Source organism: Polypterus senegalus, chromosome 2 (genome assembly GCF_016835505.1).
Source record: "Polypterus senegalus isolate Bchr_013 chromosome 2, ASM1683550v1, whole genome shotgun sequence".
Taxonomy (NCBI): domain Eukaryota; kingdom Metazoa; phylum Chordata; class Cladistia; order Polypteriformes; family Polypteridae; genus Polypterus; species Polypterus senegalus.
In genome coordinates, this window is record NC_053155.1 from 52832028 (window position 1) to 52848482 (window position 16455).

Consider the following 16455-nt stretch of genomic DNA (forward strand, 5'->3'; position numbering starts at 1 on the left):
AATAACATGAAAGATGTCTGGAATGGACTGGGCATAATTACTGGACGAAGCAACCCAAGGCTCAGGTGCTTCAAGGAGAATTGGACAAAGCCAATGCTTTGAACTGATTTTTAATAGATTCTTCCTTCCCTCTGCCACATTCTTCCAATAACCAGTACCTCCACACCATCCTTACTACCTTGGAGTGGAGGATGCAATTATCTGTCTGCTCCACAAGGCTTTTTTTTTTTATTTCTGCTATGCCTTCAAAACCATCCAGCCATCCTGTTAAAAGGTAAGCTCAGAGATATGGAGGTGGATGAGCCTGTGGTGACCCAGATAATGGATTATCTGTTAGGCAGACCACAGTTTGCGACATTCAAGGACTGTGTTTCTGATACAGATGTAAATAACACTGGAGCACCAAAAGGAACAGTCCTGTCTCCTTTTCTCTTCACTTTGTACACCTCAGACTATAAGTATAACACCAGGGACCTCATGTTTAACGCTGTGTGTAGAAGTCACACGAAAACATGGCATACAAACAAAAGTAGAAATGGGCGTATGCACAAAAAAATTCAGATGCACAAAACTGTTCCTAATCAAAGGTCCACACAGTTCCCCTTTATAAATCCCAATGAACGTGAACTTTAACACACATGCAAGCTCTTACAGCCCCAGTCCAACTCCTCCCAGAATTTTGTATATTTGGATATGCAAATCAATATAAATTGCCACTTCCATTCATTCATGGCAAAGTGTCCTGGGAATTTAGTGGATGCTCTTCTGGATGAGCTTTCATTATTCTGTATTTTAGCAGTACTGTCTCTGGCAGATGTACCAATCCCCAATTCCTGTCCTTCCATTTTCTTTCTCCACGTAATCAATCGCCACACAATAAATGTCTTTGTATTCGCTACTGCTGTGCCACTGTGCCCTCATATATTTAATACATGCTTTAATGCATTTCATCATGAAAATGATATCAAGTATACATTTCAGTATTCAAAAATATTCAGAGAGCTGTAATGTCATGAATGCAATGTATTCTGTATGGTGATCACTGCCTGCACGCTTCTGTCTGCGTGTTGCGGTATGGATTAAACATGTACCAACATGTTTAATTATTAACAGTGTACTTTATGAATTTAACAATCCATCCATCCATTTTCCAACCCGTTGAATCCGAACACAGGGTCACGGGGGTCTGCTGGAGCCAGTCCCAGCCAACAAAGGGCGCAAGGCAGGAACCAATCCTGGGCAGGGCGCCAACCCACCGCAGGACACACACACCCACACCCACACACCAAGCACACACTAGGGACAATTTAGAATTGCCAGTCCACCTAACCTGCATGTCTTTGGACTGAATAAAAAACAAAAACTTTGAATCTGAACACAAATATAATGAAAAGTACATGTGCATCCATTTTTTGATACACAGAGATATTCAATATTATAAACATTCTATTTTAGAACATTCTAAAGTTCTTTCAATTACACTTTTACAGTATCCGAATATTTACATTTACATATTTGTAGTATGGGAATAAAATGTATATTTGTAAATGTGTTTTTAATTTTCTTTTTTTTTATTCATAAAAACTAAATCCCGAAATGATAATTTTCATTACAAAATTAAGTCCAGTCAATAAACTAAAAAGGAACACCACAACAAGAGAGCAGCATTGTGCTGAAATTTCAGAGGAGAGTGTCAGGTATGTAATCATTTTGCTCAGCTCATGAGGACTAAATTAAATGTACAAATAGGTATTGTTATAGACGTAGTAATGTACTTGTTTGTTCCACAATCTGCTTGGAAGTTACTGACTTGGCTACTAGGCTGCCTTCTACCTATTAATATAAAAGGTACCTAATACACCCAACACCTCTGAATGAATCACACCATCTTGTTGAATCCCTGATGTCATATCTGTCAAAGACAGTGTGCTAGCTCTAACAATACTTTACAACAGTAATAATAATGCTCAATAATACATTGGATTTACCATTTCAAACTCCTTTTTTTTATGTTCCCGTGGTCTACATTTTACAAAAGATGGTATAGAAGAAGCAAATATTAACTGAATCAATTCAATATGACATATGGGCCTGTAGTCAGAGGAGCTCACATCTGCTGTCTGGCTCTTCTTAAGAGAGGTAAGCTACACACTCCAGGCCCCCAGCCAGACTATATTACAAAACTTTGAGAAGCTCTATGCATAATACAAAGACTAAGCAAGAAATGGCACTGCCCACTCATAATATGGTGGTGTACCCACACTTTCCTTGAGCTACATTTTGCATGTTGACCATCCATCCCATTCAGGAGGCATGTTGTTGTATGGGTAGAAAAGGGCCATAGAGAACAGAAGTGATGAAAACAGAAATGCTCTGCTGTTTCTCGCTACCAAAATGTTCAAATTCAGTGAGGAATATGCTTTTATAATGCCTCACCGTGGCTGCTCTGTTATTTTTAGGCTTGCTCTCACTCCACTTCTGCCTCAGACCATTCTGGCCCTTCGCCACGCTAAGACAGGACATGGTTAAACAACCTGCAAATGTCAGAGACAACAAACAGCAATCCTGAATGGCCTGTTTTATCTTGCACTAAAAGGGTGATGCTGCAGTGTTTCACTAATTTTGTCTTTTTTGCTTTGCTTGCAACTACAATCTGGTTATTAAACACACTCTTAGGGCTGGTGTTCCAACTCTTTTTCATCTCTTTCATCCTTCTGTTTCATATCATAAATTTGAAAGGACTGTTAAATGCATCCAAGAAGAGAAGAACTTAAAAGTGTTCTCAATTAATAAAAGTGTTGTTCGGTTTTATTTTAAAAAATGCATAATCTGTATTCCTATCAAATGTGTAAAAAAGAATTAAACCCATTGTCTTCTATGTTTGTCCTTGGTTCACTTTTTACAAATGAATATAAGTAGTAAAACTGGTGAAGTGTACCAGAACTCACTCTAGTTGGCCATCTGTGTAAGTTTGCTAGTTTGAGAGATTTCAAACCAATTTAATGTTTTCAAACCACACTCTTAACCAAGGATAATTCTACATTTTGGTCACTTTTGTGCATATACAAAAATGATTTTTCAAGCCAGGCAGTGCTAAATTTTTGAAATTCTACACAGCCATTTTAATAACTCATTAAACATAATACTATTTGCTGTTGTAGAAAGCTGTGGGGTAGCAAGCTCACCATCACATTTCTCTGACATGAGGCTGTGCTGCCACCTTTTGAAAGTTTCCGCTCCTCACAAATAATTATAGGGAATGGAAGTTAACAGACATTTTGAATCCAGAAGCCAAGCACTGCTATATATATTATATAGCTTTTCAATTCCACAGTTTAAATTAGGCTCTGATCAGGACATATATGTGCATTTCTGCTGTTTTTTTTTTTTTTTTTTTGATGACCTACTATCATCATAGAAAATCACTGTACTTTTTAAATTGTGATCTTTTTTGCATGGCACACACCTTTATTCAACAAATAATATCAATCTGTATTAATGTATATAGTAAAAGAAAAATATGTAGTTAATCAAGGGTGACTTCCAAGTAGGCATAACCTGGCATTTAAATTACCACCACTGCAAACTGTAATCAGTTATTTTTTTGTAAAATAATTCAAGATATTTTATGCACAATTGCAGTATTTAAATTGATTTAACATTAACTTTAAAATGCTTAAGTTTCAGCTAAAAACAATTTGAAAAGCAGTGTATTTCTTTCTTACCAGTCACTGTGATAAAGGTCCCATTTCCTTTTTGCATACGTGTGGGAGGTGGGCTTGTTTTTACCACTTCACAAATATAGACTCCTGAGTCATTCACAGAGAGATTCTTCAACAGCAGAGAAATATTGTAGCTTATCTCACCATAAGCCTGTACTCGGCCTTGAAACTCATCTGATATGTGTAAAATATGGTTTCCTCTTAATGACATTACTTGATTTGATGAAGGATAGGATTTTGACCAATACACAAGGCTGTTTGAATCATCAAGTTTAGGGAGGGAGTGAATGCAATAAATCTGAGCAGAACTTCCAGCTTCTGCTTTTATCTCCGATGGATACTGTATGGCTGCTTGTTCTTTGTCTGCAAAAGGAATATATATTTCATGAGGAATTTGCCAAAAAACATGAAATCACTATAATACTTTTACTTTAATAAGAGTTTTGCAGCGGCCTACAGCCATAAGTACATCATAAGTCTACAGTGCAACTGTCTCAATGTTTGGCCATTTTCAGCCATTACATCTTATACAAAGTAGTGAAGAACACTGAAGATATGTGTTGTATGCTTAAAGAAATTTTAGTTTATTTAACCATTATGCACTTTTATGACAAATAAGTAGCATATGTTTACTAAATTATTTTAATTTTCTGCAAACACATACAGCAACAATACAGTATATTTTTGTGTAGTCCAAAATCACACAAGTAATGATTTAACAGGCCCTCTTTTTTTGACAGCCCTCAGCTTTGACTCGCTAAGAACCCAACAAAAAACTACCAAAAAAACCCTTGAAGGGGAAAAATGGAAGAAATCTTTGGAAAATCAATTCAGAGAGAGTCCCCTTTCCAGTTAGGTTGGGCATTCAATGGGTGTCAAAAATGGGGTAAATACAACACTCAAAACAGAACATAAGTAATCCTCTTCACTGATGGCCGATTTATCATTGCCACCTCAGAAATACAATACATATACTCAGCAAAAAAAGAAACGTCCCTTTTTCAGGACTGTGTATTTCAACAATAATGTTTTAAAAATCCAAATAACTTTACAGATCTTCATTGTAAAGGGTTTAAACAATGTTTTCCATGCATGTTCAATTAACCATAATCAATTAATTACCATGCACCTGTGGAATGGTCGTTAAGACCTTAACAGCTTACAGAAAGTAGGCATTTAATGTCACAGTTCTAAAAACGCAGGACACTAAAGAGACTTGTCTACCGACTGTGAAAAACACCCAAAGAAAGATGCCCAGGGTCCCTGCTCATCTGCGTGAACGTGCATTAGGCATGCTGCAGGGAGGCATGAGGACTGCTGATGTGGCTAAGGCAATAAATTGCCATGTCCGCACTGTGAGACGCCCAAGACAGCGCTACAGGGAGACAGGAAGGACAGCTGATCATCCTCGCAGTGGAAGAACACGTGTAACAACACCTGCACAGGATCGGTACATCCGAATATCACACCTGCGTGACAGGTACAGGATGGCCACAATAACTGCCCGAGTCACACCAGGAACACACAATCCCTCCATCAGTGCTCAGACTGTCCGCAATAGGCTGAGAGAGGCTGGACTGAGGGCTTGTAGGCCTGTTGTAAGGCAGGTCCTTACCAGACATCACCAGCAACAACGCCGCCTATGGGCACAAACCCACCTTTGCTGGACCAGACAGGAGTGGGAAAAAGTGCTCTTCACTGATGAGTCACGGTTTTGTCTCACCAGGGGTGATGGACAGATTCGTGTTTATCGTCGAAGGAATTGAGCACGTCTGGGACCTGTTGGATCGCAGGGTGAGGGCTAGGGCCATTCCCCCCAGAAATGTCCAGGAACTTGCAGGTGCCTTGGTGGAAGAGTGGGGTAACATCTCACAGCAAGAACTGACAAATCTGGTCCAGTCCATGAGGAGGAGATGCACTGCAGTACTTCAAGCAGCTGGTGGCCACACCAGATATTGACTGGTACTTTTGATTTTGAGCCTCCCTTCATTCAGGGACACATTGTGAAACATTTGTAGTTTATGTCTTATAGTGTTGACTCTTTTAGTGTTCATACAAATATTTACACATTAAGTTTACTGAAAGTAAAAACAGTTGAAAGTCAGAGGACGTTTCTTTTTTTGCTGAGTATACATACGTGGCCTGCAACCCAGTAGGCAAAACCCAAGCATCCTTTCGGATATCACCATCGAGGGAATAGCATACTGTATTTATGGCTAATTATTCACACCAGCACATGTTGAAACAAGATGCAGCTGTAGCATTCTAACTAAAGCAGTGTGGAATAAATATTGAGGCTTTAATAACTAAACAATCTGGTGTAAATGCGAATAACTTAATTGGTGTCTCTAGAAGTCTGAAATACTGTACTTAAAAGTCTGAAAGTGTTAAAGTGTCCATACTTAATATTAGAACTTGAACTAACAAGAGAATTTATGTAAACTCTGAGCGAAATGCAACATAGTATTTACTGTATGTCATGCTAATGGAAACAAACCCTCCAAATTTTATTTTTTTTAATTCTGTTTGCAAAGGGAGTACAGAGGGTGTATATTTGCTCAGGCCAGTTGAATTGTAAAGTAATCAGCTTTGGCAGTTTTTTTTTAATGTCTTTAAGCACTTATCATCCCATCCACCAAAATATAATTTAAAACAAAATATAACTTTATCAATAAATACCTCTGATTTTGAGCCCTCTGTGCTACAGGACCTCCATATGTGCTCTGGGACTATAATATTTACTATAAAAACTTATAACCAAATATTTTATAAGGTTTAAATAAAGCATTTAATGTACAGACTTTATTTCAACTCTATAAAAATTGCCTAGTTAACATTACACCTATCAGTTTTAAATGGCTGATGTGAAAAAGAAAAAGTCATACAAATCAAAATAAATCGTCAGGTCAGTATACTAAAAAAAAAAAAAAAAAGCTAGATCTGGTGCAGTAGTTGTGTAGATTTAGAGATGGAGACTGAGAGATAAAAGGTACAAGAGTGGAGCAATGGGGATGAAGACATATCTGATGAGGCTAAGGAGAGCAAAATGTCCAATATGAGTGTGTTACACAAGTTGTGGAGAGTGGAACTGAATAATGCAAAGTATCTAAGTGAAATACTAATTTATGTGTGCAAGTATACATGTAAGACGTATGGATTTCACACATTTAGGAGTTCAATAAAGTAATGCAATGGTAATACAATTGTCATTGTCTTCACACCCCCATTAAGACTCCTAATGTGTCACGATGAACTAAGGCACCTGACAATTTACAATAATAAGCCCTGATCTGTTGATGAAAACTAACCTTTACCTCTCTGTTTTAAATCAATTTGATCTACTAGTAAAGAAGTGTGTTTTCAACAATTGAATAATAACTTGAATAAAAATTCTACTTTTGAAGAGTACCCGTCCAGATTTTAAATTTAATTTAATTTCTATTTTCTAATGCCCTAACAGTTTAATGCTAATGTGATTAGACTTGAACACTATATTTAAAACCCCAGATCACACCACCACTTAGACCAGTGTTTCCCAAGTTTTTTTGAGCCATGGCACATATTATACATTAGAAAAAATTCCACAGCACACCACCAAACAAAAATGTCACAAAAAGTATATGTAATGAAATACAATGATCTTCTAGTTCCAATTTGCTCACAATTTAAAAGTTTAGTTAAACACAACGCTGATATACATGCAGGAATTGAAGAAAGACACACATGAAGATCTTCTTCAACACCTCTGAGTCTCTCTCTTTTTTTAGTTTTTATAGCAGTCTTGCTGGAAAAGCCAAGCTCACATAGGTAGGTTGTGGGAAATGGGAGCAGGGCTGAAATTGCACTGCTTGCCAGAATGGGGAACTCCTTGGCAGCAGTCAGCCAAACACTGTCCAAAGGTAGGTCAGCAAAGCTCAGCTTTAAACCACGATTTTCTCTCAGTACCGTTATTTTCTGCTGCTCCTGCAAAGTTATGTCCTTCCCAACTGCAGTAGAGCTATATTGGTTCCTAACCCAGTCAAGGCAATCAGTGGAAACTGAAGGGAAATAAAATTAGAACTTCTGTTCAAGAGTTTTCAAATGCTTGCCTATTGTCTCACACAGTGCAGCAATGTTGATACCTTGCCATTTCTGGGTGTGTGGGAACATGTCAAGGTTGGCACTTTCCACATGTTGTTGTCAGAGCTGCACCGTTGAACAAAATCCATTTATTTTATCTGCACTTGTGAGCAGGTTTTCGTTTTTGGCCTTGCATCCGTGTATTCAGGTCATTCAAATGTTGAAATATATCCGCCAGATATGCCAGTCTTGCACACTACTCATCACTTGAAAGCAACTTAGATTCATCACACCATTTATTTGTCAAAAACACTTTTAGTTCCTCCCGCAGCAAATGCACACGGGCTAAAACTTTGCCACGGGACAACCACTGGACCTCTGTATGCAGATATACCCCTTTATGCTCCGCTCCCATTTCCTCACACTATGATGCAAACATGCAACTTTTTACAGGTCTTGTCTTCACAAAGTTTATAATGCACACAACATCGTCCAATACAGGAGCTAGGTCAGCTGGTAATGTCTTTCAGAAAACAATGCGTCTTAATAACATCTGGATGTTGCTCTTTCACTCTGCTTACAAATACTTTGGTGCGCCCAAACATGGCGGCTGCTCCATCAGTGCAAACACTTATGCAGTTTTCCCACTTAAGTCCTCCTTGTTCAAGGTACTTTGATACAACTCGAAAAATTACCTCTTCTGTTGTTCTTTCTGGCAATTCCTTACAAAACAGGAAGTTTTCTCTGATGGTGTCTCCGTCTACAAAGCGCACATTTGCCAAAAGTTGTGCATGTCTACTGATATCCATAGATTCTTGGAGTTGCAATACAAATTTTCCACTGACGTGCAACTTTTCCAAAACAATTCTTTCAATGTCTGCAGACATGTCATCAATAAGTCTAGCAATTGTATTATTTAAGAGAGGGACTTGGGCTATATCTTTAAGAGCGCCAGGGCTGAGCATCTCATTTAAAGTGTTTTTGCAGGCAGGTAGTATTAATGTCTATGCCACTGTGTGTGGCTGTTTTGATTTGGCGATGAGTTCAGCAACTTGGTAGGTAGCTTTGAGAGCTCTGTCATTCATCTTTGTGGTTTTCCTTACTGAGGTGCTTGTTTCTTAGTCTGTTCACGAAGTTGAATAAAATAGTCTGTGTTCTTGTTTTGAAGTGATCGGTGTTTTGTGTGGAGATGGCGTTGAAGTTTGCTAGGAACCATGGCACTGTTGGACAGCTTTTCCCCACATACCAAGCGTAACAGAATCGACTCAGTTGGTTCCCTGGTAAAAGTAAATCCAAAGGAAAGATAACTTTCATTGGATTGTCTTGAGCGCACCTTTTTTGCTTTCTTCTGACCACTGCTCATACTAGGGCCTTCATCTGGGTCACAATTTTCTCCAGGACCCAGTTCGGATTGTGTACTTTTTCTTTTCAGATATTTATCCATCGCTATCACTGCTGTCACAGCTGAAGCATCATTAATTCTTTTGTTTGAATGGCAACAAGTAGATACACAGATTATTTAGCCATCTGCTGCCACCCAGTGGAAGAGTATTTAATTGTTCCGCCTGTCACTGTCGCATAGACAAATGAAGACAAGTTATTTGTGGTAAATAAATAATCATTTTCAGATCAATTAAGTGAAACTGGATAATTTTCCACGGGACACCTTATGATCTCTAACGGCACACTAATGTGCCGCGGCACAGTGGTTGGCAATCACTGACTTAGACTGTGGTTGACCTTCCAGATAGTGTGCTATGTTAGTTTAACTCATACCTAACAGTGAGGCAATTCATTCTAAGTCTTGGTAACGACACATTAAAAATTAATAATAGTATGTTTGGCTGTGATTCAGAGATCAACTCTAAACCTTTTATCATTCTCATTTTACAAGGTCCATTTAGGTGTGATCAATTCTAAACATAACATAAATTATCTTAGGTAAATGTATGACACAGTTATATATATATATATATATATATATATATATATATATATATATATATATATATATATATGTGTGTATATACTGTATATATATATAAGGGCTGTAGTGACTTTACTTATACCACCACAACATGGGGTTGAAGTTGTGTTTTAAAGCCTTTCTCTCATCCTCCCTCTGAAAACCAGATGATTGACAGCTAGGATATTGCTGATGTCACATCTGGTGCCACCTGGACCCACCCCTTCCAGCCAGGAGAACAGAAAACCAGAAGATCTGTCATCTTTGCCAATTCCTTCTATATTCTTGTCTAAAGAGACATTTTCATTGTTTATTTGCCTTTTTTCATTGTAATCCAAGTATATGGGGTGCCAGGTTGGACCCCAAACCTTTTTTGTTGTCTTGTCATTCTCTTTAAATAAATATCATCCCTGATGACCCCTAAGTTAAAAAAAAAACTTGCAAATTAAGTCAGAAGTAAAGAACCTGGTGTCACTATAGATTCAAATAGGCTCTAAATTAGTACAGGCTCATCTAGAACTGTGTTTCTCAACCACTTTTGGGTTGTGGGCTGCCACCAGTGTGTCACAAGTATTGGTAATGGGTTGCCACTTCAATGATCATGCTTCATTAAACCCTCCCCAAATGATGATCATGCTCAAATAGACCTAGGAGAACCCCCAAGCACTGTGTGCAGTTCAGGTCTCATAAAATCTCATAAAATATGAACATCTAGATATAAACACAAAACAGTAAAGGAATAGAACATACATAACCAGAAATATCCAGAAATATTTATGTTACAGAGACAAGGAGAAGGAAAAAGAGAAGGAAAAGGAGGCATACAGTATATCCAAGTGTATGGTTTATTGGACTAATATTATAAATCACATTTCAATAACCCTGCTGATCACTTGCACGCACGCTATCTGTCTCACACGATATTCCACCTCTGAGTGATGTTTTTTGGAGGTTATTGACTCATCCAGCCTTTGGACACTGCTGAAGAGCTAAGGCATAAGACATAGGCCAAAAGTCTGCCTGCAAATGTGCATTTTGTATCCAAGGCTCTCGTTTAATGTTGATGTGCTGCTTTCATTGCTTTTTTTTTTGTTTTGGTGTTACAATGCTATTTTAACTTTGAAAAGTTAAGTCAGCATTCAAAATCAAGCTATGTGTTGCTTTTCTCTAATGTGTATGGTTTTTGCTATTTATAGTGTTCAGGTGTGTGAGAGTATATTTTTGAGCTAGCATTAGGGTGCAAGATTAAATAACACATTTGGACGGAAGTGTGTCAGAACATTTTCAAAGACAGAGTGAAACAGAACAGAAACTGAAATCTAACTGATGCCAGCAGTTATGTAAGTTCAAGGACTGTCATGATATTTGGTGGTACAGTACTAATAAATCATGTTTTTACACTAATAATTCAGATAGGCAAGACACAAGTGCAGGTGCAACATACATTTATTTTTCCATGTGGAAACAGCTTCCACCTGCTTCCCACCTTAACAGCACAGCTCTTCAGTACACAAGGCACACATAATCTTCTCTCTTTGCCCTTTTCTCACTGCCACTTCTCCTCCAGCAAGCTTTGTCCTCTACCACCGACTCTGGTACCCAGAGTAGAGGTTGCTAACTCCTTTTTAAGGCACCCGAAGTGCTCCGGGTGCTTGTTGACCGAGTTCCGGCAGCACTTCCAGGTGTGGCAGAAGCGCTGAAACCAATGGCTCCCGACTAGGCAAGGGTTTTGTCCATCCGTCACAATACAGTATATTCACACTTTTTAAAAGATGCTGTCAGGGATCACACTGTTAGAAATGCACTTACCATTTAGCCTATGACGTGAGTAAAGTGGTGCTTGAAGTGGATATACCTAAGTGCAGGTATCCTGTGTTACACTTATATAATAATGTGAAGTCCTAATTAAAAAAACTTCACATTTTAAAAATATTTTTTACCTTCTTCTGCCTCTGATGTGGAATAGCACATTTTCATTTCAATGAATGCCCTTTGGGAGCATTTACCATGTAGACAATTTTCAATTTTGTGACTTTCTTTACTGATGTTGCATAGGATTTTATTGCATTTCTAGCCTCAGCTCCTTTAATCTTTGTGACAATTTCTCCTCTCAATCTGCCTTCAGATTCTGTCATTTTAATATAAACTGTTTTACTTTCACTTTTTAAAGGTGCAATTATTTTTAGCAGATGATACCATTTTTTCTACCTGTTCAATGCAGGCTGAAAACATATGTTTAATGTTATCTAGGTGTGCACCAAGCTCCTTCATTCTGCTCCTTTTGATTACCTAAGCAAACTATTTCATTCTTTTGTCCTTCGTTCCTGCATATCCACCCCCAGATTAATTATCAGTGTCTTCAGATCAGAGAGATCTTATGTATGATCATCTGTGAAGTAGTCTTCCATTGGTGTCACAAACCCACTAAGGACCAGATTTTGAAAGCAAATGTTTCAGAAGTTTCATTCAGAAATGGAGGGTCCCCTGGTTTTATTACTCAACATAAATGAGATGACTCTTCATTCATAGATTCACTTTCTGCTTTGCTCAGGGCAGCACTGGGCACTTGGCCGCCAAAAGATAAAAAAGTGTGTGGACTGGGAGCTCATGACAATTCAAATGCCCGGCTGGCCAAGATTGTTAATTTCCTCCCATGTCCCTGGCTTCAACTTCGATTTCTCTGACTCTTTATAAACCTACTTTTCCTTAAATTATTTAAGTTGTTTTTCTTTATTGGACAAAATGCAAGATATCTAAAATAATTAAAAAAAATTTGAAAAACAGCAATGCTGCTGGTGGAATGCCATCTCAGTTGCCCATCTTCAACACTGGATAAAACCTAATTTTACTTGCTCTTGCAAATAAATAAACAAAGGATCTATATACACTCACCTAAAGGATTATTAGGAACACCATACTAATACGGTGTTTGACCCCCTTTCACCTTCAGAACTGCCTTAATTCTACGTGGCATTGATTCAACAAGGTGCTGAAAGCATTCTTTAGAAATGTTGGCCCATATTGATAGGATAGCATCTTGCAGTTGATGGAGATTTGTGGGATGCACATCCAGGACACGAAGCTCCCATTCCACCACATCCCAAAGATGCTCTATTGGGTTGAGATCTGGTGACTGTGGGAGCCATTTTAGTACAGTGAACTCATTGTCATGTTCAAGAAACCAATTTGAAATGATTCAAGCTTTGTGACATGGTGCATTATCTTGCTGGAAGTAGCCATCAGAGGATGGGTACATGGTGGTCATGAAGGGATGGACATGGTCAGAAACAATGCTCAGGTAGCCCATGGCATTTAAACGATGCCCAATTGGCACTAAGGGGCCTAAAGTGTGCCAAGAAAACATCCCCCACACCATTACACCACCACCACCAGCCTGCACAGTGGTAACAAGGCATGATGGATCCATGTTCTCATTCTGTATACGCCAAATTCTGACTTTACCATTTGAATGTCTCAACAGAAATCAAGACTCATCAGACCAGGCAACATTTTTCCAGTCTTCAGCTGTCTAATTTTGGTGAGCTCGTGCAAATTGTAGCCTCTTTTTCCTATTTGTAGTGGAGATGAGTGGTACCCGGTGGGGTCTTCTGCTGTTGTAGCCCATCCGCCTCAAGGTTGTGCGTGTTGTGGCTTCACAAATGCTTTGCTGAGTGGTGAGTGTAATTTTGGGAGTGAGTAGTCTTTTACTGGTGAATGGGAAAAGTATGCTTTTGTAACATTAAATAGGTAAGTGACAATCATCAGAAATAAAAGGATAATACAAACTTGTTAAACAAACTTAAAACTAAAGCCTAAACAGAAACAACATTACTTGAGAAACTGTGGTAGAGTGAAGAATATTTTCTTTTCTAGATTACAGCTCACTCTTTAATACTAGAATTACCAAAGCCGACAAAAAAACTCGTAATCCCGGCCCACCTTAAATCCAGTCGTCTCTCTCTGTCAACGTCTTTTGTGTTGTAAATGTGTTGATCAACACAAGCAGCAAGCAGCCTGCTATCCACATTCCGCCCCCCACCAATGCAGAAAGGGCAGAAAGTTCACTCATCTCAAGTCTGTTTACATGCTTGTGAGTTGCCCAGAGTTGTATAGGGTAAATAATATATTGTTATTTGGAATACATGCATTTCATGTGAGTTCTGTGTCTACAACAATATATGTAAACACATCGTTAATACAGAAATGTTTTTCATTTTTTAGTAATAGTTGACAAAATGTAGACATGAAGTGCATAATGTGTGAAGCCTGAAGTCCAAATATCAAATAAACACTTTCACAAAAGGTACAAGTATAACAAAACAAGTGCACTTTTATTCAAGAATATAACTGCAGAAAAAGAACTCACGGGTGTGACATTGATACGCACTTCATACGACCGCTTTGGTGATGCAGTGGTAAGAACTGCTGACTGGTAATCAAAAGGTCATAGGTTTCATCCTAGACACCTCCATTTTGGGTAGTGAGCTGCTTTTATTCTTAACTATTATAGAATAAAAACATACATTTGATTTGAGTGTGTAACAGCCGGTGAAAATGTGTGGTACTTGTAAAGGTTACCGTTTTTTTTTGTTTTTTTTAATTCCGTTTTATTCTCTCAGTCACGTTCACTCACTCCCCGATCTGACACTGCTGTTTTCAAATAAAGACGTGCTATAGCAGAGGTGAACTCAGATGAGGACGAGGGTCCTACATCGGAGAAAGAGAACAGAAGCCCTCCCTGCAAGAAATGTCCACTCACACATAAGAACAACACAGCTGCACCAGGTGTAAAGGCGAAAGATGGCACCGTTTGGATGAATCAAAAGGTCGGGTGTCATCCTGCCAATCAGTCTGCCCCACATGTGTCCTTCAGTGAAACTGCACGGCTTACGGAGCTTGCCAAGGTATCGTGCAAATTCTTGTTTATGATTATGTTTTGTGATGGTCTTTATATGAAAACCATGTATATGTAACTTATATAAAAGCCAGATCGAATGGTATTTACCTATATTTATTTACTTTTCTTCCTATACCATAAAGTCACAAGTAGACTGCAGAGCTTCCTCTGTCTGATCGACACGTCCATGCTCACAAAGTACATGTGTACTGGAGTGACTTCAGCTGCAGATGGAAGCTCTGCTGTTATGGTTCTGCCTTTGTCCAGAAACGGTTTCATAAGTTTTATGACCTTAGTCTTGGAAAATCTTTCTCCCATGGAGTGACTGGGATCTTTGCCTGAATACGGTCAAACACAGTTGCGTAGGGTGCGAAAGGAGATTCCACCTGCAGCTGAAGTCACACCACACACATGCACCTCTAGAACAATAGGAATGCATTGAAGGGGCCAGTGCCAGTCAAGCCTTTTTGGGGTCCTAAGCAAAATTCTGTTTGTGTCCCTGCCATCCCAAATCAAAACTTTTTTGCACATCTTTACTGCTCTCCTCTCTAATCAGAATCTACTCTGCTATGTAGCCATTAGACTGTAAATGAACAAAAAGAAGACGATTAACACTAATTTTAGTACCTTTAACAGGAGTATTGATGCAAACACAACTTAAATTAAAATACTAAGAGCATTAAGGACATTTACAACTACATGCAATAAATCTAAAAAAATAAATATCAACAATTAAATACAACAAAGCATACTTGAAGTCAATTGTAGAAATAGATGCCTGATTCTATCATTATCTATAGTTTTGGACTGACAACAACAACGTCACACCACCAATTAACTGAAATGCACAAAAGGTTGCAGTTATAAACAAAAACTTTGGGAATGCAGTAATCTGAGCTAAGCTGTAAAGCTGTTCAGGGATGTATATATTCATAAGCAGGCTAAGCAAAACCTTGTCACTGCCAATTGATCAAAAGCCGTCCATTTAGTCAGTGAGGTTACATATCAAACAAAGCACTTCTACTAATATATCACATACTAATGGCTTATGCAATACATCATTTACCTGTGTTTTCTTCTCTCTTGCCAACATCAAGTCATTTTTTTTCTCGGCTCCTGACTGATGGTGTAATTTACATGCTATGTTCTCCCATGAATGAGATCCATGTGAACAATAATGAGAAGAAAATTGTCATGTTTTGACGTAACTAGTCACAATTTTGATTCAGAAGGGGGCCCTTTTTTGTCACGCTCTTTGAAAATTTATAACAAGCTTAGATAAATAATAAATGATGACAGACATCATCATTATGATATCAGTTTTAGGCTCTTGGTGTACTTTGTGCATAAGACCAGAACTGAAAGAGATATTATTTAAGATGTACATTTTCAATACTAAAATCTCTATTGCTCTTATTATTGTTTTGAAACACCCTAAACACTAAAATCATTGTCTATAATTTTGATGCTACATATCAAAGATAAAAAGTCTTTAGATGCCAAGCTGTTTACATAGCAAAATAGTTTCAGCATTTTATGATAAAGTGACAGAATGCAACAACTGATTTGTTCTCAGATTCCAAAATAATTTATATATATGTATATCAATTATCCATCCATCCATTTTCTAACCCGCTGAATCCGAATACAGGGTCACGGGGGTCTGCTGGAGCCAATCCCAGCCAACACAGGGCACAAGGCAGGAACCAATCCTGGGCAGGGTGCCAACCCACCGCAGGACACACACAAACACACCAAGCACACACTAGGGCCAATTTAGAATCGCCAATCCACCTAACCTGCATGTCTTT

General features: G+C 38.3%; 1 protein-coding gene across 3 annotated transcripts in view; it reads right to left on the minus strand.

Moving 5' to 3' along the window:
* The window catches only part of LOC120522912 (sodium channel subunit beta-3-like), a 51652-nt gene that overhangs the window by 22191 nt on the left and 13006 nt on the right, over positions 1 to 16455 (minus strand). For all 3 annotated transcript variants that reach the window (XR_005632532.1, XM_039743689.1, XM_039743690.1), the window contains one exon: positions 3726 to 4085. Coding sequence is in view for 2 of the 3 variants with exons in the window: in XM_039743689.1 (XP_039599623.1) it covers positions 3726 to 4085 (360 nt within the window). In the remaining variant the exon portion in view is untranslated. The remainder of the gene's footprint in view (positions 1 to 3725; positions 4086 to 16455) is intronic.